The 21,815-nt window shown below is 26.6% G+C and overlaps 1 protein-coding gene across 2 annotated transcripts in view; it reads left to right on the top strand.

The window, feature by feature from the left end:
• LOC129980898 (ralBP1-associated Eps domain-containing protein 1-like) overlaps positions 1–16,501 on the top strand; it is a 36,273-nt gene extending 19,772 nt beyond the window's left edge. For both annotated transcript variants that reach the window (XM_056091359.1, XM_056091360.1), the window contains exons 13-19: positions 206–366; positions 2,190–2,254; positions 3,624–3,737; positions 4,658–4,703; positions 5,490–5,539; positions 7,034–7,167; positions 11,875–16,501. In XM_056091359.1, the coding sequence (XP_055947334.1) occupies positions 206–366; positions 2,190–2,254; positions 3,624–3,737; positions 4,658–4,703; positions 5,490–5,539; positions 7,034–7,167; positions 11,875–12,043 (739 nt within the window). In that variant the 3' untranslated portion in view covers positions 12,044–16,501. The remainder of the gene's footprint in view (positions 1–205; positions 367–2,189; positions 2,255–3,623; positions 3,738–4,657; positions 4,704–5,489; positions 5,540–7,033; positions 7,168–11,874) is intronic.
• The last annotated feature ends 5,314 nt before the right edge of the window (positions 16,502–21,815 follow it).

The following is a 21,815-nucleotide window of genomic DNA, read 5'->3' on the forward strand; positions in this document are numbered from 1 at the left end:
TTTTTTATGTTTATTTTGGTATGCCACAATAAAATGTGCTTATCATTTGTGTCATCACTGAAAGTTATCGTCTATTTTATCAGAGATGAAAATGTGAAAATATCCATTCATTGTATTGGAAAAGGCAGATCAATATCATTGATTTAAAGCAACCTTTCAAATGTTTAGCCCTTTTTTAAAAATTCTTTTGTCCTCTCTTTCCTAGCTCTTTTTCTGGAACAAGTGATGCATCAAAAAGTGGCAATATAGCCTCTCAAGTAGGTGCCAGCCTTCCTCAGGGTCCTAAAAAGGAACCTCCCCCACCTCCTCCCCCTAGACCTAAACATAACCATATCAGAAGTTCCTCATTAGATTTAAATAAATTAGGTAAGTAGCATCATGACATATATTTTATGGAATTTTCCTTTTTAGATATGTTTAAAATCTCTGACAGAAAACATTACATGCTTTCATGAATTCAGGGGGGGGGATAATAAATGCCCACCATTTATTAACGAGAATACATATATTTTGGATAGCCTCAAATATAAGCAATGAACTCAAATTTAATGTGTTTAATGTATCAGTATTAGAAGTGCTCGACGGTTGTAAAACTTAAAAATTTGCGAAATCATAAGAACAGAAATGAAATTCCTTCCAATTGTCTCAAAAAGATTGTGAAATATCTTGGCCAAATAAAATTTTAGATGTCAAATTGTTTAATATCTACAAAATAAAAAAAATGGCATGGATAGGGATTGGTCATGTTTTAAATGTTGTCAATGATAATATAGGAAATGTACTAACCTGGATTGAAGGGGAAAGACCAAGGGCCACAGGGCATCTCATATCTATAGTTAAAAGAAATTCTTTTAAAAGACCAAGTTGGGGTTGCTCTCAGAAGTCCGTGTTAAACCGCAACTGCTATAGCTTCATGTACCAGCTTGGTGTAAAGAGAAATGTTAATGATGTATATATTGTAGTTTTTAAAATACTAGAGTTTGATAAGATTACATCATACTTAATTATTATTATCATTAGTCATATTGTTTAGCCTTTTCAAACCAGTAACATAAAATTTCCTTAGTGTTTTATTTATAAGTTGCTTGTGTATTTTTTTTAACTAACATACAAAGAGGAGAAAAAATTAACCAGATCTGTGTTGATTGAGAAAATATAATAATTTTCTAGTTCCTGATTTAAGAGAAGCAAAGCTTAGGTTATCATGTTAACGTTCAGTTTGTATTTGCTTTGAGGATTCATAATATCTATAATATAACACATTTTCTCATATATAAATGTCTAATTACAAAGAAAATATAGACATATTAAAATTGGGAATCTTTATACGTAATACATTAAAGTATGTGGCCAGAAATAGGTCTTATTATTTAATGTTAAATTGTAACAATCAAATGTAAACAAACCTATTTTATTGCATGCTTTTATAGCACCATTTAATTCAATGCTTCATTTACCTAATTTATTGAGCTACAAAATATTATTAAAAATACTAAGAGGAACAGATTTTACCAGTGCCAGGCAAGTAATTATTTTATTGAAGTCCATTATTTTATACAATATAATTTATTTCAGGATATTTCTGAATCATATATTTTTCGTAAGCATATCCATACATAACATATATTTAATGGTGATATATACTCATATTAATTTGTCCAGGCTGTAATATTAGACTAGTTCCATTTTAATCATACTTTTAGTATTTATTAAATAATAAGGTAATATATATTCTGGTTGGTAAATTATTAACCAATATTCTTAGTGAACAAGCTGGTCACCAGAGGTGACTAATGTGAGTAGTTTGTGAATGTATGTGGAGGCTAGAATTAATTCTATTTTCTCCAATAATATTTAAATTATAATTAAATTAATAGATTCATAATATTATCGTTTTTTCTTGAAAGCCTTCTTAAGGATCGTAGTTCATATAATTAAGCAATGTCTTGCAGATGAAGCTAAGAATAAAAAAATTTTCCTCTCTCCTAATTGTATTCTGCATCATTTTTATCAAATGATGCAAAAATTAAAAATTGCTATCAAGTTAATATGAGATATGAAAATTTAAAGTGGAAGGTGTAATTTAAATGCTAATAATTATACTTTTAATATTTACTAGCAATTTTTTTTAACAAATAGGTTGAAAATCGATTAATGTCATGTAAATCAGCATATTTCACTATTTTTAGGTAAAACTGTACCTCATTTCCTTGGTGCACCCCCAGCTGTTCCACCAAGAGTTTCACCAAGTAGTGTGAGTATGCAAAATGCTAACTTATGGTTTTTCATATTTATTAATCTTTGTTTTTAGTTTTGGAACTTGTCATTTTCATCTTACTCTTGTGTTGTTTATTAATATTATGAACAAGCATTTTTCAACACTCTTATTTCTATCCATAATTGCTGTCAAAATATATTGTTCTCCTTAATGAATATGGTTTTAATAGTAAAGTTACAGTTGTCTAAGCATTTAAAATTTGATTGAAATTTCAATAAGTATAAAAATTTATGGACAAGACAAAGTGTAATGCCTATGTCCCTTTTATGGACATTTTCTATTCTTCAAGAGTAAAGACACTTTTTTACTGATGTTTTACTATGATTATTCGTGATGCCATTGACACCAAACATTTGTATCAAAAAGTATTTTTCTCTTTTTTGATATTTTTTTATTTATATGTTTTGATAAGTATTTTATTTCTTATTTGCTCTTCGTTTGTTTTTGCAAGTGCCAAAAATATTTTTTAAGCTAAGAATTGTTAAGAAAAAATTTACTACCAATTTGATCTCAAGCATACATGTGTTTTTCCCCTCCTCTCTGATATGAGTGCTCAAAATAACATTTTAAATAATACTTCATTTTATCATGCAATTATCATTATTTTTTTAAATCAACATTTTATAGAAATCTGTTTCTATTGTTAGATTGTTTCTTCTTGTCACTTATTTTTTGTATATTGAATAATTGTTTGAAACCATAACTAATGATCAATTAGGTCTTTAAAATTATTTAAACATATTTTCTAAGCATATATTTATTACTCTGTTGAAACTGCTGAAAAAAACATTTTTTATGAATAATGCTAATAAATGCAAAAGTGGGACGAGGGTGTCGTAATAGCTTTAAACAATGAAATAAAGGATATCTGCATACAGAAAGTGTCAAAAACAATTTATAACTTAATGAAGTTGCTGATAAAAGATCGAATATTCCAAAACATAGTATGTTGGAAAAAGATTGGTGAGCATGGTCGATGTTGTTCACATTCTGAAGTCCCTCCCCCCCCTTTCATGAAACAGAAATAATCCTGCCCACTATTCTTTGAAGAAAAGAGGTACTTTCTTTTTTATTTTCATTCTTCATAATTTTAAGGAAATAGGATCACTTTTATCCTTTTCCAAGATTTCTTTATTCAAGCATGGAGGACAGGGGCGAGAAAGTATTTTGTATTTAAACAAGTTTAGAAAGGAATTTATTGATGCAGAATTTTTATTTTGTTGAAAAATTGTAGTCTGCACAATTCAGAAACTAAAGTTATTGTGAAATCAGAATTCAACTTATTAAAAAAAATATTTAGGATGTAGATTAATTAGAAATGATTTGTTTCTATTTTATTTGATAGGCTACACCTCATAAGTCTAGTGCACATTCTGATGAACATAATCAAAGTGAATCTATAGATTTTGCAGATTTCACTAATTTTGATGACAATGAGGTGGCAAATTTACAGTTGAAGGTATGTTTTTTAATTTTTCATTCTTTAATATGAATTGTTAGTAAAATGAATTGTTTTTCCACAATGCAATCTAAGATGCCATTATTTATTTAGTATTTTAAATATTTTAATTATTTCATCTGTTCTAAAAATTCTTTCTATTTCAAATTCTGAAACTTATAATACATGCCAATTCAAAAGAAATCTAAACTATTGTATAGATTTTTTTTTTTTTTTTTTTTTTGCAATTACTACAAAATTTAAGGAAAGTTTTTGGGCAATTGATTAATTTTAATTATGGAAAGTTATCATTTCATACTGCATATGTGCAGTACAAGCTGTTCTATGGGTACATGTAGAATCACAAGTAATTAAAATGAAATGCAATAAATAGTTCGTCCTCTATAAAAGTTTCAAATTCTGAATAGATTTTCTTTAAATTTTACCCAAATATGCCATGAAGCATCTATATAAATGAAAGTGAAATGCAAAAGTAATTTATAGTTCATGGAATGGAATTATAAATTTGGTGTGGAACAAAAAATAAAAATGCTTACCGTTGAGAAGTCATCCTGGCTTGATGGTTAAGGCACTTGTTATCAACTATATAGGTTCAGAGTCAATCCTCCAATAGATACTTTTTTCTTTAAAGAAGAAAAAAGTTCAATATTCTGTATAATTTATGAATTTAAATTTAAACCATTCATTGATTTTTTTATAGTTTTTGTTTTTTAATATTGTGAAATATAAAGAAAGTTTTAGTGAGAATTAATTAATTAATGTGACTTTAAAAAAAACTGTTTTATTTGCTAGATTTAGCTTGGGTAAAGTGTGCAAATACAATTCAATTTGTAATAATCTAATATTGATTGATCATATTTTCATGTATGAAAATTAATAAATTTCTGAATTACATACATTTTAATTCATTTTTTTTATAGTCTGGAGCTTTTGAAGTTTATAAGAAACCTCTAACAGCCCAAGAAAGTAAGATTTTTCTTTCTAATTATTATTTCATTTAAATATGATTCCTAATAAATTTAGAAATTTTTCTTAAAACTTATTGTTGAATGATAACAGTTCAGATATAAACAAATCCTCATGCAAATTTCACAGTTGCATTGAATTCAATGTTTTGCTTAAGTTAATTAAAGAACTTAAATATTAAAAAAATATTATTAAAAATGTTCTGGAAATTATTTAACAGTTCGCAAAAAAAAAAAAAAAAAAAAAAAAATTCAGAATAAAAAGAAGAAAAAAAGAAAGAAAGAAAATATAAAACATATTAAGAAATTAAAGAAAGTTTCAAGCAGAAAATTAGATCGAGTGCAAAAAGAGACTTAACCGTTGCCAAGTGGATAATCGTTATGATTTGCCTTTTCGAAAATTAGTGTTTATATTTTTCCAAACAATTATGCTTTTAATATGTTATTTGTGACAGCTAAAAGCTATGATGGAGTTCAAACTTGTCCATCTAATTGTAAACTTTTCCAAATATTAACTCTATAGTATGATTTCCACATCCTCTTTTATTTTGCAATTTATATACTTTTTAATTTGTAGTAAACTGATTCAATTGAATTCATGTTTTTAAGTTGTATATAACAAATAAAAATATTTTCTTAAATATATTTATATTTTTATTCATTTACAGCCTAGAAAATCAATCTAGATGAAAAACTAGTCCTAAAGTTGTCTAATTCTAAATAAATTCCTTTTTATGATGAAATCTGTTATTTGAAACTAAATGAAATATTTTTTGCATTTTTAAAGGATTGCAAGACAACTCTTCAGCTGGGTCTGAAACATATTTGTTGGAACAGGTTAGTGAATTAATGTGTTTTTTTTTTAATATATTTACTTAATTTTGTATGAATTGTATTAAAAATGAACAGAATGAATAAAATAAAAAAATTCTTATCATATGTTATAATTTGTTTACTAGTTCATTAATATACAATTTAATTTGAAGCATCAATTTTAATTATTTTAAATTAAGGGAAAACACTAAGATTTAAAAAATTGTGGAGTAAAATTAAATTATAAATATATACATAAGTACAAATTATACACACATATTATTTTTTGCACACACATTATTTACACATATATATTATTTTTGCTTTTTAGAAAAATTATTTATAGATATAAAGGTTTTAAAATGTGATAAAATATTTAAAAAAAAACATTACTTTCAATTTTTTTTTTTTTTTTTTTTTTTTTAATATCTCAAAAATAAATAAAAAGATAAAAAATGTTAACAACAATTCTTTGAAATCTTGTTAACATTTGGCATATGCATACTGAATATTGTTTAGAAGTTTGAGAATGCAAATTGTCTTATTAAGCAAAGAAGAAGAAAAAAGATACTGTGGTATGTATCAAATTTAGCCAAGGATATAAAATGCAACTATTCTATAAATAGGTTGTTGGATAGTAATAGATTAATATGATTGCAACAAATTTAGCTATTTAATCCTTAAGCACTTGTATTTTTCATCTCATTTATTTTCTTTTGTTTATATTTTCTTGAAATTCTTTCAAAATATCAAATTCCATTTCAAATAAGATATTAAATACTTTAGTTTTTTTTTTTAAATCACATTTGAATATTGGGATTAAACTGACTCTACACATACTAGTGTTTAAAAATATATGCACATATTGTGAAGAGGAATGACTTAAGAGTGAAAATTTTTCTTGTGATATTTGTTTTATATTAATATTCTCTTCACAACATTTATTTTGAGTCTGAAAAAATTATTTAAAAACTATGCTATGAATAAATTAATTTTTGTTTAGTTCTATTGTATAAAGAGTCTAAATGATAAAATATATGCTGTTTAACATCTTAGGGAATCATCAACTTTTTTTTATTTTTCATATTTATTAAAAAGCAAATAATTTATTTTTAAAAAATTCCATAGCTAAAAAAGTTTTTAAGAGTTTCAAGCTTTGATTATACATCAAAAAGAAGATAAATTTTATTGATTTTAATAGCTTATTTCTACATATTTGATCAAGTATGACTTAATGGGTTAAATTCTTCTTGAATAATGGATCTCAAAAATACATATTTGTAATGCAAAATCACGTTTTTCTTTTACTGTAGTAATTTTTCAATATTGTGCTGTTTTTATAATATGATTTTTTTTCTCTAATATTCTCTTTTACTCTTGTATATACTTGCTCATCTTATAAGTATTGCTCTTAAATATTAATTAAAAATCAATCATATTTAAAATGTAAGACTTTTGTCTGAAATGCTGTAAAAGTAATATATAGTTTCAAATGTTGTTATATTTTGGTTTATTTAGTCTACACTTTCTGCTGCTATTGATGATAGTACAGCTCTGTTGGTAGATATCAGTCATCAAGATGAGGAAGCCATTGGTGAAAGGCAAAGGCATCCTTCAGAACCTCCTTTAGCTTTGACTGCTGCTAATATTACGTAAGTAACATTTTTTTTTTTTTTTTTAACACCACTAAAACTGCCAACTGTAGAACAATTTTTTTTATTTTATGATAATTTCTTTGAAATAGGAGAGAATCTGTTATGAACAAAATAATTGATATCTTTTAAAAAATTTAATAGATTGATCCAGAATAATGTAACATTTAACAATTTGACCCACCCTTCATACAACCTTAATGTAAATTTAAAACAAGAAGAAAAAAATTATAGTGTGGGAAGTGACAAAAAATGGCACATTTTTCAAATCATACTTGCATGCAACGAAATCTGATTCTGACTATTGCTATTTTGCAGATAATGAAATTGCATATATCCCAGTCAAAGTATGTACTTCATTAAATACCTTGACTATAATAAATAATCAAACTTACAATTTGTATAAACTCTTATACATAATTATGAATTATTGTAAAATAATAACAAAGTAATAAGATAGAAAATGGTAAATTAAAAATATAAAAACAATTAACATATCAAAAGCAGATATTTGCTATAAAATAATAAAAATATTAATAATTACTGAAAAAATATACTTATGAATATTCAAAATATGAACTATAAACATTGGCAGTAAATAATGTGAAATACATCTAAATATTTTAATAAAAAGACTTTTTACAATAACTCATTATTTATATCAAAGCACAAAAATACATTTGATTCCTATATTTACATAGTTATTAAATTGTAAAATATTTAACAAACAATGAGTAATATTAATTTGAATATATTAAATTTAGGTACTATTTAGAGACATTTAAAATAATCACTTTAATTTAATCATTTGCCTTATCCTTTTTTAATATTTATGATATTAAACCATTTTTTTATATTATACAACTGTGCTTCTGGAAGAAATGGAAAAGGCCTTTTGTATTAATGAGAAATTTGTGCACAAACATATAGATAATAATAAATAATAATAATAATAAATGCCAAGAGAAAAAAAGCCCATGATATCTTTTTCTTTTTTTAATTTAATTTTCAGAAAAGATTTTATATTGACCCCACCCCCCACGGCATTATTTAAAGCATCTTTCCAACAAATTAAATATTTTTTGTAAATGAAATTATCACTAAAGATAGAAGTTAATACATTATTTTACATATGCTTTTGAAAAGTATAAAATCTCTAATAATATTAAAAGTAAATGCGTGTCTGTATATATTTTGAAAAATGGAGATATGCAACTTGGAGTTATTTTTGAATTTTAAATCTGACTTTACTTAATTAAATACTAGACAATTTCTTTTTTCACATTTTATTACCTCAAGAATTTCTGAAAGTGTTATTTCAGAAAAATGATTTTTATGTTTAATTTAACTTTAAAGCTTTATCTTTTAAAGGCACCCCCCCCCTTCCTCCCTAATTTTAACAAATATTTAAAAATAGTTTTTCTTGCTTTTCAGCACTACTTTCCCCCTAATATTATGAAATCTAAATGTGCATTAGTTCTTCAAATTATTTAATCACATCAACCAATTATTTTTTGATTGAAAAAATCTTTTTTACCCCTTACTGTTTAAGGTATAGTTAACATTTTTAATTCATTGACACTTCAATTGCATTAATTTCCTATTAAATTTTCGCTTATTTTTGGATAGAAGTTTATCTATTAAAATGTCATGTTAATTCATATTTTTTAATCTTATCAAGAAAAGGGAAAAATTTTAAATTATCATACTTTTGAAATTAAAAGTTTCGTCGTTCCATATAATTAAAATGGTTTGATAATATTGATTAGTCAGCAATGTTTAAGAGATTGAAAGTATGTTTATCTTTTATTCTGAAAATCGTAAAAGGAATTGATAAGGAAATTTTAATAATATATTGCTTATGCTATATTAGTCCTCCTTAAAATATAAACATTGAAATTAACGCCTTTGCAAACTAGATACATTTTCAGTCTGTATTAATTAAAAATAAATTTTGCTAGCGTTTTTTACTTGAATCTGACTTTTGTTTGAAATGAATGAAAGCTCACCTAAAAAATATAATTCATACTTGAATCTTACTAATAAAAACACTTGTTAATTATTTCTATAGAAATCCATGTAAAATAGAACAATGCATTGTTTTTTTTTTAAATATGAAATTTAATTTTTATAATACTTGCTTTTTTTACAAGAAAATTGCCTTAAAGACTTTTGCCTTTGGCTGTGCTTCAAAATTTGGCAAAAATGTGACATAGCATTATTGTTAAATGAGTTTGTAGCACTCGTAGCTATTGCCTTATCAGGGTGATGCTTCTCAACGTATGTTCCCATGCTCACAGCATTTTCCTTATTTCACCGGTTTCCCTTTTCTCCTCCTGACCAAATCTTCAGAGTTATTTGTTGTGATACAGAATGCAAGTCCATAAATTCTTTGGTCTTCCACCCGCTTTTAGATGTCATTGCTATCTGCATCTAATCTTAAAATCTTGTCAATTAAAGGTCCACATGAACTTGCTCAAACCTTTCAGAATTGTTCAGAATATTATCTGGCCCAAAATTTTTCCATGTAGATATAAGGATTCTCTTCAAACAAGTGCTCAAAATGGACTGATATAGACCAATCCAGCGTGTGACCACAGTATTTTCTCATCACTTATTCTGCAAAATATCACTCTTTAAGCAAGCAACTTTTTTTAACATTTTGTTTTGTTCATTATGTGAGATGCTTATTAAATAAGGTTTGACTGTATATTGGAATTCAGTGCGACAAATCAGTCTGATGAGGATGGCTGTTATAATAAATCTGAATGTTTATTATGTTGTATCATTACTTACTACAGTACACTCCAAAGTATCCGGCCTAATGTGGCGTAAATGTTCGCTGAATAACAAAAAAGTTAGATAGGCCAGAGTTCTATGCATTCATTTCTTTGCCCACCAATACCAAAAGGCAAAATTTCTATACCAAAACTCACTGTTATAATATGTATTTTCTTCTTATTGGGTTCTAAACCCTCCATTTATCATAAGCCAAGTAGAATGTGAACGCGGCCCAGTGAATCATAGAAGCATTTGCCAGTCTTTGCTTTGCGTCAGAATCTAGTTCCTGTATAGCGAGTAACTTCTCCTCCATAGTCACTATAACTTTTTTTCAGTTATTGCACATTTTGAAATCTTCCCTGTGGTACACTTAAAAAAACATTAAGCATGCCCCAAAAACAACTTACAAAAACTATGCAGTTATAGTGAGGAATAGCGGCAACAATTGAGGTTTGTTATGCGTTGATAAAACAGTGAACAGCGAGTAGAACGCTGCTCTTTTCCTGTCACAACCTGTATTTTGCACATGACACGTAAGAGGATCATAGCAGGTGCCCTCTTCCAATGCTTTGATAATGTTGTCAGTGCAAGGCTTGCCTTCCTCGTTTAATTATAACAAAAGAAAAATAGGCTGGATTGTACTGAAGCCGGATACTCATGAGTATACTGTATTTGCTAGAATGTAGTATATTTGTAATTTATTATAATACAAAAGTTGTATTTGTAAATATAATTCAATAACTAATATGAATGTTATCTCTCATTGTAGAAACTCTGAAGATCCATGCTTTTATAATAATGCATATATTTTAATTTATAATTATGTGGTACAAAATTTCAAAGTTAGAGGACTACTTTGTGGAGCAAGTTTAGCTGTGATACACTAGAATTGAAAGGAAAAGAAAAAATGATTTCTTAGCTATAATAGGCATCGAAGAATGTAGAACTTTGATATTTTGGCATTGGAAAATGCAGAACTTTAACGTTTGGGTATTGAAAAATATGTAGCTTTGCCTTTGAAAAATATCAAGTAATGTGTCATGGAGAAGAAATATTATAAATTTTTGGAAAATTGCTATTTTTGGTAATACACGTTATTTTTTGCCTTTAGAAATTATTATCTTTTACAGCTTATGGGAATTAAAATATATATTAGAGTGAATGATTAAAATAATGATAATAATTGCTGGAATGATAATAATTTGGCAGAGAAAATCACCTTTCAACTGTAAAGTAAACTTTCAAATGAAAATTTTTCTTAACTAAAAATTATTTTGTTAATCATTTTTGATCTAGTGACGGAACGCAGTAGCTTGGTTGTAAGTTCTTGGCTTCAGAACCGGAGGGCTTCAAGTTCAAGAACCAATTCCACTGAAAAAACCATCATATAAGCGGGTCTGGTGAACATTAAATCCGTCGGGGCCAAACATCCTCTTGCTGGTGTGGTGTGGAAGTTTGTAGAGGGGGTGGTAGCTCAGGTTTTGTGCTTGTCATCTGATTGCGGTTCAAAATTATGAGGTCCATCCCAAATTAGCCCTAGTTTTGCTTTAAAATGGGATGTTAATATAACTAAATTAAACTTGATCTAGTGACTGAAATAAGCTTGAGTTTCAAGTTGCTTCTTGAGTGCTTTATTTTATCAAGATTTAAAAGTTATTGATATTTAAAATATCAGGAAACAAGCTTGATGTTTTAAGAATCAATACTTTGTCGAAGCTTGACAAAAAAAAATTATCTGCTTTTTTTTGTAGTTTTTGTTTTGTATGTTTTTAAAATATCAGGAAATAAGCTTGATGTTTTAAGAATCAATACTTTGTCAAAGCTTGAAAAAAAAAAAAATTATATGCTTATTTTTGTAGTTTTTGTTTTGTATGTTTTTAAAATATCAATGCTCCTTAGTGATATTTTTATTATCCTTCTTTGCAGAAGTGTACCTCGCGATAAAAGAGAGCTTCAAGCGGCCATTAAAGCACATCGTGTGAGGAATATGATGCTGACCTTGCTTAATAATGAACTGAATCAGGAACTATCAGAAATTATGGAAGAGAGGATAGCTCTTGAAATTCAATTAGAGCATCTGAAACAATTTTCTTAACCCAAATAAGTGCTTCTGGTTACAGGACCTGCTTTATCTGGCTTGCATATTTTCATCTCCTGTGGAAGAGTTCCTTTCCCCAGTGTGTACTTTTATTACATTTCAAGCTTTTCATTTGCATCACTATTCATAATATGTTAAAGTGTTATTGCTGCATCTTTTCTAGTAATACCCAAGAAAAATTTCATTTTCAAAGTGGAGAACAAACATTCTATGAATTACAACTAGATTTTCTGGAGTTTTTAACTGTTTATGTTTTTGTTTTTCTTTCTGTCTCTTGTTCGTTGAAATTGCTTGTATTTAAAATTATATCTATTGATTCTGTAATTGATACAAACATTACTTTTTTTTTTCTTTCTTTCTTTTGATGGAATGATATCAGTGATTACATTTATAGGTCTTTTCTATTGAGAACTAGTTTCGTATGGATATTTTTTAAGTCAGTATCTTTAATTTATTTATTTTCAAACATGTGTATTTTTAGTTCATATGCATTCATTTCTAGTATTTTAAACTTAATCCCTCTCTTAGTTATTTTTACGAATTTCTAATAATGGTTTTACTTATATAAATGTTTAATAAAAACAAAAATTGTGTTCATTTCAGAATTGAAATCTCTGCATTATGCGATTGGCTAAATATATATATTGTGGCTTTTATTTTTTGAAAAAAAATCAAATTGTCAATATAATCTTAAATTGTAAAGAATATGGGATCACTCTTTTTTAATATTGTGTACTTAAAAAGAAAATCTTTAGGTCTGTCAGTTTATATTTGTTTAAAAAAAAATTAAGTAATACTAGATTACAAAAATCTAGTAGGAGAATATTATAATTATTTAACTATCAAACATTAGTAATCATTAAACAGATTCTTATGCCGAGGCATCAATATTTTTTTGATTATAAGGTGTGTTGTATATCATATAAAGAATAAAAATTCATTTTTAAAATATTAGGATGAAAAATTGAATACAAAGCTTAAATTATTAGAGTCCCTAAAGAAAGCTAAAAGTTAAATGTAATTTTGGTTAAACCTACTAGCTGCTAGACTGGCACTTTTCCATATTGATTCAAATGCTAATAATTCGTGCTTAGATGTATATTTTCTTAAAATATCCTGCAAGCTTCAGAATTTTAATTGAATACAAAAAAAAAATTATTTCATTCATTTATTTATTTTAACAGCTGTTTTTGTTAGCCCTGAAAGCTTATAAATCAAATTCTAAAGGGCTAATATCTGCTTAGATAAGAACATCATAAAAAGTAAATGGATTTCATGCTGTTACCTGAAAATTTTGTTCTTTTGTTAAATTAAGATGACAAATATATATCATTATATAATAAATAGATCTTTTGCTGATTCTAACAAGCTTTAATAATCACTAGTTAGACATTTGCATGGTGCACTACAAAACAATTCTATTCTCCCTCTTGTAATTTGTTACAAAAATTTTTATCAAAAAAATATTTTGTTACTGTAAATAAAGAAGTTTATTGTCTGTACAGAATTTCAATTTGTAAACATTGTATATATTCTAGTATGCAAGATTTGATAGAGGGGCCATAATAGAAGGAAGTAAATTGTTTTTTCATCAATTATAATTACTATTTTAGCTGTATTCGGTTACAAAAGCGCAATTTTTTTGCTGAATTTGAATATAAAATCTGTAATGTAATTTGGTTGCTATCCAATTGTTTAATGTAATAAATATCTGGTGAATATGTGTATAATGTAAGAATGTAACTTAATTAATGCAATATTATTTATTTTTATTATTCAGGATTTTAATCATCCTTGTTTATATTTATAGTAACATTAAGAAAAATCAGTTTTATAAAACTATTTACAATTTTTTTAATTGATATAAGCAAAGAGAGTTTATAACTAAGGTAGAATAACCTTCTTTTTAACAAATTTTTTATAAAATATATCTTGAATTTAGAAATGCATAAAATATATTCTTCCTCTTTTAAACTCAAAACAATAACGAAGAAAGAACACACTAATATTAATATTTCAGTTCCCTTTATTTCTTTTACTAATTGATGTCTAAGTTTCAATGTGTATTTTATTCTTCAATTCAACTAATGAAGGATTTCTCTATCCTCACAATTCATAGAAATCTATGAGCTGTATTTGTTTTACTCAAAATCATACTTAATTTTACTTCATTTTATTCATATTTAAGAAATACTGTAGTTTTGCATCTATTCTTAATTTTCTTCAACTTTTTCTTGCTAATAATATTTAATAAAATTGATTTGTAATTTCGTAGTTTTATCTTCTAATGAGCTTCTTGGGAAGCTTTTATTACACAAGTGTAATGTCTCTTTGTATATGAATTATATCACCTTAATTTCAAATTCAGTGCTTTTGATTATAAATTCATGTGTTAGGACTTTAAGAACAATGAATAGATTTGCAAAATTATTGGTAGAATACATGATGCGCTTTAATACAGTTGTTAATAGTTATTTTATTGTTACACTTTTTTATTAAATGTCAGTATATCTATAAGTGACTTAAAAATATAGATAATTTTATTGTTAACTTAAATAATTCTTCAGTAAATTTTTTTTTTAATTACAAAAAGTTATTTTTTGTACTGAAAAAATGTTTTTAGTTTTTTAAAAATTGGTAAGTTTTACAATTGTTTTTCTTTACATTCTGTAAAGTGGAAATTTACACTGTATCTATTCTAATATTACTTTGATATGTTTTATTTATATTTTAAACCACTTATTTAAAATTATAAAAATTGTGGTTGGTCAAAAATTTATTGAAGTCTTATTTGACAGGTTCATTCAAAATTGCTTATACTAACAACTTTCAAATATCTTTTAAGAGTGTTAAGACATTTCAGGGTGTAATGTTTTGAATTTGAAATGCAGTTTCTGACTTAAGTAGTGCATTTATCTTCAGAAGCATCAGAAAAAAATTCTGTCTCAGGAAACAATCATTTGTTGTAATTTTTATGAACAGATGTTTTTATAACTGGTTATCTTTTAAAGAAGCATTCATTTTAATATTAGAAAATGCATCCCCAAATAAAATATCTTATTTTAGGAATAAAAGCAAAATTCTATTATTTGCATTGATGTTTTTAGTGTGTTTTTGATTAACTGTGTAACAGATTCCTTTAATAAAATAATGAATTAAGTAATCTAGTTGTAATTCAGTTAAAATACAAATTAAAAATTGTGAAATCTTTCCAAGAAATATTATTTTTTTATATTGAGAATTTAAATGAAATTCTGAAACATTAATTTATGCTTAGATTTTTCTTTTTTGTGTGTGTGTATGTGTTTTTATCCCTTCCATTCTTGAAAAGAACAGAACAAATTAGACTAGGTTACATAAGATTTCATCTGTATACAAGTATAATTTGAGTTTCATTAAGCTGGTTGATTTTAATGATAATCACAATAAGAAATATTATACTAATTAAAATGCTGTTAATGTTTTTCTCGAGAACTCTATTTAGCTGGATAAATGCATTCTATTTATAAATTTGAATATTCTATTTATAAATCTGTCTGAAGAAGAATATAGGTCAATCTTTAGTGTGAAAGGATTACTCCAGATTTTATTTTGAAAGTATTGATATGTTTATCAACTGTGTATGTACATAGGAATGTAAGCATTTATATATTGTATAATTTCCGAGTCTGTTAATGAATTTTTTTTTTCTTTGTTGAACATAGCTTGTGTGGTCCCAGTTGCTGGTGTATATGTGTGTGCATGTGTGAAAGCAGTTATATTGTTGCCTAGTTCCTGTGTAAATTTACACTGCTTAATAATCTAATATTAAATTTAATCATTGTGATAACAAAGGTGTTGGATTTTAGGCAGAACCAGTGCATATACTATGGGTTTCACATTAAAAAAATATATATTGTTACAATGCATTGTCCTTATATAAACTTATTTCTCTACAGATTTTCAAATGTCCATGTTAATTTTTTTTTCAGACATCAATATTTTAAGTTATAAAATTCTTGGCTTCCTTATATTTTATGAATCTTTAAACTAGTTTAATCTTTGTTAAAGTTTATTTCTTAGAGAGTAATTTGAAATGTGCTTATAATTAAAAGTTGCTTAAAATGCACCTCAATAAAGGAAAATCTAGAATTTAACTTGTTAAAGGACATAAATAATTAAATAATAATTTTAAATAGCTAAATTCTAATCTTAAAATCTTCCTTCCTGGTAATTTAAAAGTTTATATATATCTTACTATCAAGAATAAGGAGACAGAATCTGTGGGTACATAGTTTGTATGTACTGTATTTGGGATGCATTAAAATGTATTAATATTTGCTATATCATGAATCTGGAAATATAATGGCATATTTTTTCATTTGTTTTTATTTGTTATTAAAGTTAACATATTTGTTTTATTTTTTTCATAAAAATTGCCATAGTGTAAAATTATAAAACAAAAATTATATTTATTTATAAAAATGCAGTAACATATAATTTAATCAGTTGTTTCTTTTGATCCCTTTTTCAAATAATATAACTAATCAAATTAAATTTTAGAATTAAATTAACTAAAAAAATTAGATGATTCAGATGTATTGAAAAGTTAATACCAAAAAGAAAAATTGAAATCCCCTCCCCACCTCCTACTTCATTAGTCTATAAAATTTTCTTGTTAACTATACAAATCCAGCATAAAATATCTGTACTTTATGTTTTTATAATTTTTAAATGTATGTTTGTCAGTTCTCCATTTTGATAAATTCATGAGAATTGTTTTTAAATACTATTGATGTATCGAGAATGTATATGCATTGGAACTGCTTATTTGTTTTAAATGATAAATACTGTACATTATTTTACTAATATATTGATTTATGTGGCTGACTGGAAATAATAAATTTTATTAATAATGTTAAAGTGTTTTTATATACTTTACTTATAGATTACTTAAGGGGAGGGGCATTTCTTTATTGAGATATCAAACACTTTGTAACAATTTCAGAACTATATGATAAAAAATAGTGTGTATTCAGTGTTAATTGTGAAAATATTTCTTAAGGCATACTTATATGTTTAAATACTTCCAATCACAAAATATTCAACAAAAAATCCCTGCTTCCTTTTTTTTTTTTTTTTTTTTCCTCCCCTCACCAAAAATTGTTTTCAAAAATGTATTAAAAATATTCTTTTTTTTGTACATTTTTTTTATTTGAAAAGTAAAGATTTCTACTAAATATTAAGTTTCCCAAGTTTTTTTTTCTTCAAGTGTTGGCATTATATATAACATATGCAAAAAAAAAAAAAAAAAATTAATAGAAAATATACTATTTTAAGTTTTATCTTGGTTTTTTTTTTTTTTTTTTTTTTTTTTTTTTTTACTTAATAGAGATGTGTTTCTAAAATAGTTAGATTAAAAATAGATGCAAAAAAAATGATCAAAATTATTATTGTGGATAAATAAATATGCAACTTAAAATATTCCTTCAAAAAAAAAATGGGAGGGTATCTGTATCTTATGAGTTCTTGCAGCAATCTATCAACAATCTATATACAGTGGTGGCCAGAAGTGTGGAAACCCTCTAAAAAAAGTTCATTTTTGTGATTTGAGGGCTCGCATCTATAATATATTTAGAGTATTGACATAAAATTATATATCATTGCAAAATTAATTTAATTATAAACACAATGCAATAAAGGTTGTTTAATTATCTGCATTCTATCAAAAGTTACAGCTAAATAACAAGGGAAAAGAAGCACAACTTGCTTAAATGGACATAAGTAGCTCTTGAAGAATTGCATTCTTCAATTGAATGCAGCCAATGAGCTTGAGTGTTTAGAGATCCAAACAGATATCGTTTTGTTTTGACAATCAGAAATTGAATCAATCAGATTACAGTAGGTTTAAACTTTTGATATCATTTATGGGAGTTCAAACGAAAACATTTGTCAATGTGTTAAGTGGTTGATTTTTATTGTTTTCTTTCATTCAGTAAGCTCACAAAACGTAATAAAATTATAGAAATGGTACAAAAAGTTGACTGGTTTCCTAGAAAGTGATGTAAAATAGCACTTACGTAATCACAGTGATGGTGAAATTAGAAGGAAAATTGGTGGAAACTTAACCAAAGATGGCATTTCTAAATTTTTGAAGCGATATAAGGAGACTCAATTTCTACAAAACAAAACTGGTAAAGGAAGGAAAAGATGCACTACATCAATTGATGACAGGAAAATTGAAAGACTAAACTTACATGACAGAAGAAAACCATCTGAATAAATTTCTTCTGTGAATAAACAAGAAGAAATAGCACAATGTAATGTAAAACTTAGTGCAAGGTCTGTTCGACGCAGACTGAAAGAATTTGGTCTAAATGCTAGAATTCCTGAAAAAAGCCATTTTCATCTCTGAAGCAAAGATTGAAAAGATTAAACTGACCTAAAAGCCTTGTTAATTGGATAACGGAGCAATGGGACAGTTATTTCGAGTGATGAGACCAAAATCTCCCTATTTGGTAGCGATTACCTAAAATACATAAGACGAAGATATGAATCCTGAATGTATTAACCTATAGTAAAACACCCAGTCAGTGTCATAATATGGGGTTGCATAACATCAAAAAGGGTAGGTAGTATTTTTGTGATAAATGGAAATATAAATGTCCAAAAATGCATACATGAGATAGTTGAGCCCAAATTGAAGCCTTCTCATGATCTTAACCTATAAATCATGTAGATTTTTCATTTCATCTGGGATAAAATGTACCGCCGATATACATTAATGTGCGTTTTTGAATAAATTAACCAGCTGTGAAGATGCATTTCACCATTTGGCAATTTTTTAGAAAAAGTAGTAAATAGTGAAAAATGATCTAACTTCAGCATTCTTAACAAAAACTCCTTTGCATTGTACAGGTCTATTTTTAAAACAAGACATTTTAAACCTGTCAGTTATAATGCTTGGTCATAAACCTGAATCACTTATATGCACTTGATAACATTTGTTATTATCATTTTCGTCGTTTCTTCTGACTCAGTGATATTTTATAAACATACGGTTCTTCAAAGATTTTCACAGTTTCTACACTTTTATTGCAAGATTGTATAATTTGTGCGGAACTTTCTTCGCCAATTGAAGCTTGAATTGTAACTTCTGAAGTCGAAGTAATTTCATTGCCAGAATTACTTCGTAGACAAGGAAACAAATCTACTCGCGACTTCTTGAAATTTAGCGTTCCTTCTTTTTTCTTTTATGCTAATTTTCTTTTTTGAAACTGAGTCTTCACACCCAGACGAATATTTCCTTAGCATTGACATGATTAGATCCAACAATATTAAACATTTTATACTATGAATTATCAAAGTAATATATGGAATTCAACTTAGTATGTGAGGTAAATGACCGTACTTTATGTTTATTATATGTTGTACACTTCATTAAATTGTAATATATCTGTAAATTTTGAATATTTCAAAACCTATCGATTGTTCCAACTAAATTTTTTCCTTCCATCTTGCTGTTAACGTTTGGAACATTATTTTAGTTCGTCATATTGGGGTTCCCTCAATCGCGGGACCCGGTGCATAGCATCCGCCACCACTATCCCCAAGATGGGCAGCCCTGACTGGAGGGGCCTCCAAATAGCCCAGATATTCGAGAAACTTGTGCGTGGACAACAAACCAGCAATAAAAACCAATTAATCGAAATAATAAATCTTGGTTTCACATTATATCAGCTGATGAACTTAAAAATTTATTTCACTCCATGGGAAGGCATTGTAAGGCCTTAATTGAAGATAAAGGCTACCAACTAAGTATTAAGTGGCATTGCCAGATTGTTTCTATATCACCTTTTTTTCCTATGTGTTTCACTTTTCTTTTTTATAACTTATGTCATAAAATTTCCTTCATAATTCCAGTAATATTTTGACTAATTATATTTTCACCAAATATAATGTTATGGTATTACTTTTTTAAATACTTAGTGTTCTGAACCTTCAAATATATATATTAAGATTTTTCCCTAAAGGTTTCCACAATGTTTTCTACCACTGTATACAAAACGCTAACGTACATAGCACAGAAATCTTTCCTTGTTACATATCGTTGAATGCAACTGTTCAAATGTAATCAAACCCTAGAAAGGGTTAAATTTAGGAATTAATATGAAATATTTGACTGATAATAGTTTAGAAGTAGATTTTTAACCAATTCAATATTATTATTTCTAAATGTTGTATTTGTTGGGATTCCCCAAATTATTTAATTATTCTTCAACAATGAATCTTTGTCAACATTTTTGATATATATTATTTCTTAAAGACTTGAAAAATTAAATTGTTATTTCAACATGTTGAAATAAGATATCATTTGAATTGATATTGAGTTGAATAATTTAATAAGCCATTCTCTAAATGATAATTTATCATTGATTGTTTCAAATGGAATTTTTGGTAAAAAAGGCCGTTGCTAAACGAAAGTGATTTTATCATGTGAGAACAAGATGTTTTGGTTTGAGTTTTTGAAACCTCAAAATACACGGGCAGCAAATTGACGATTTATCGCTTTTGCGACATCAGTGTTTCGTTATTAGGGTTATTAAAAAAAATGATAAAACCGTCATATATGATGACTTATCGCCAACAAAGTTACAAATTGGCGCGAATGTCTGCCATGTACCGGATTCTCCTGTCCGGCCAATAAAGGGCAGGGTCGCAAGAAGTTATCGCCCGAAGAAGCACAGAGACGAAAATGGGAATGAACGCGAAACAGCGAGTGACGGTATAGCAAGTTATATATAATAATAATATATATATATTTTAATCTTCAGTTTTCTAGTTGGCAAAAAAATGTTTTGGAACTGAAAAAGAAACCCCATCACTTTTCTAAAAGTTGACACATGCATAATCTGATAGTCATTTGATTGTTTAAAATTTGTTTAAACTGATTTTTCACGAAAAAAAAAAAAAAAATCCTGGCCTCGAGAAAAGATTTTTAGAACTCTATTGATTCTGAGATAGTCAAAAACCATAGCTTTTCTAAATGTTGTTGATTGCGAAATTTGAGTCACGTGAGAACATGTTTTTCTGTCGGACTTCGTGACTTAAAAAAAAATTATGTTCACACAAAATAACTTGAAATAGCAGATTTCATTTTTAAAATAAGTTTTCTTTAAATAATTAAATGCACCTTCATCCCTTAAAAAAATGAATTTTTTTTTTTTTCCTCGTCCTTGTTAGGTTGAAATTAAGTGGTAAGCAAAAAAAAAAAAGACAAATGATTAAATATCAACAAAAAAAAAAAAGATAATTTATTAAATATATTTTACACAAAAACTGTAATTTTTGAAAGATAACAAAACTGCCAAAAAAAGAAATGTATACCTTTGTTATATAAATTTGAGTTTTTGTGTAGTATTATTCAATCATTGAATTTAAACTAATAGTGATGATAGATGGTTCCAAAATGGTTGAAATTAAACTGTGTAATACCATTTCACTTTGATCAGGCTTTGTAGGCTTATTAAGTCTGAAACATTCAAAATGGATAGTTGCATCTGTGTCCGGGGGTAAATCAAATTTCGCCATTTGTACAAATCTTTTTAGAACAAATTTGTTTGTTTGGTTTTTGATTTGAAGCTTAATTATACTTTAATTAGTTTTATGGTTTGGTGTTTATTTCTTGTTTAAATTTCCTAAAGATTGGTATATTACCATTGCTATATTTAGCTTCGATTGATTTGAATTTTTTTAAATAGTTTGTTTTCACTAAATTTGTAATTTCATT

This window comes from Argiope bruennichi, chromosome 8 (assembly GCF_947563725.1).
Source record: "Argiope bruennichi chromosome 8, qqArgBrue1.1, whole genome shotgun sequence".
Taxonomy (NCBI): Eukaryota; Metazoa; Arthropoda; class Arachnida; order Araneae; family Araneidae; genus Argiope; species Argiope bruennichi.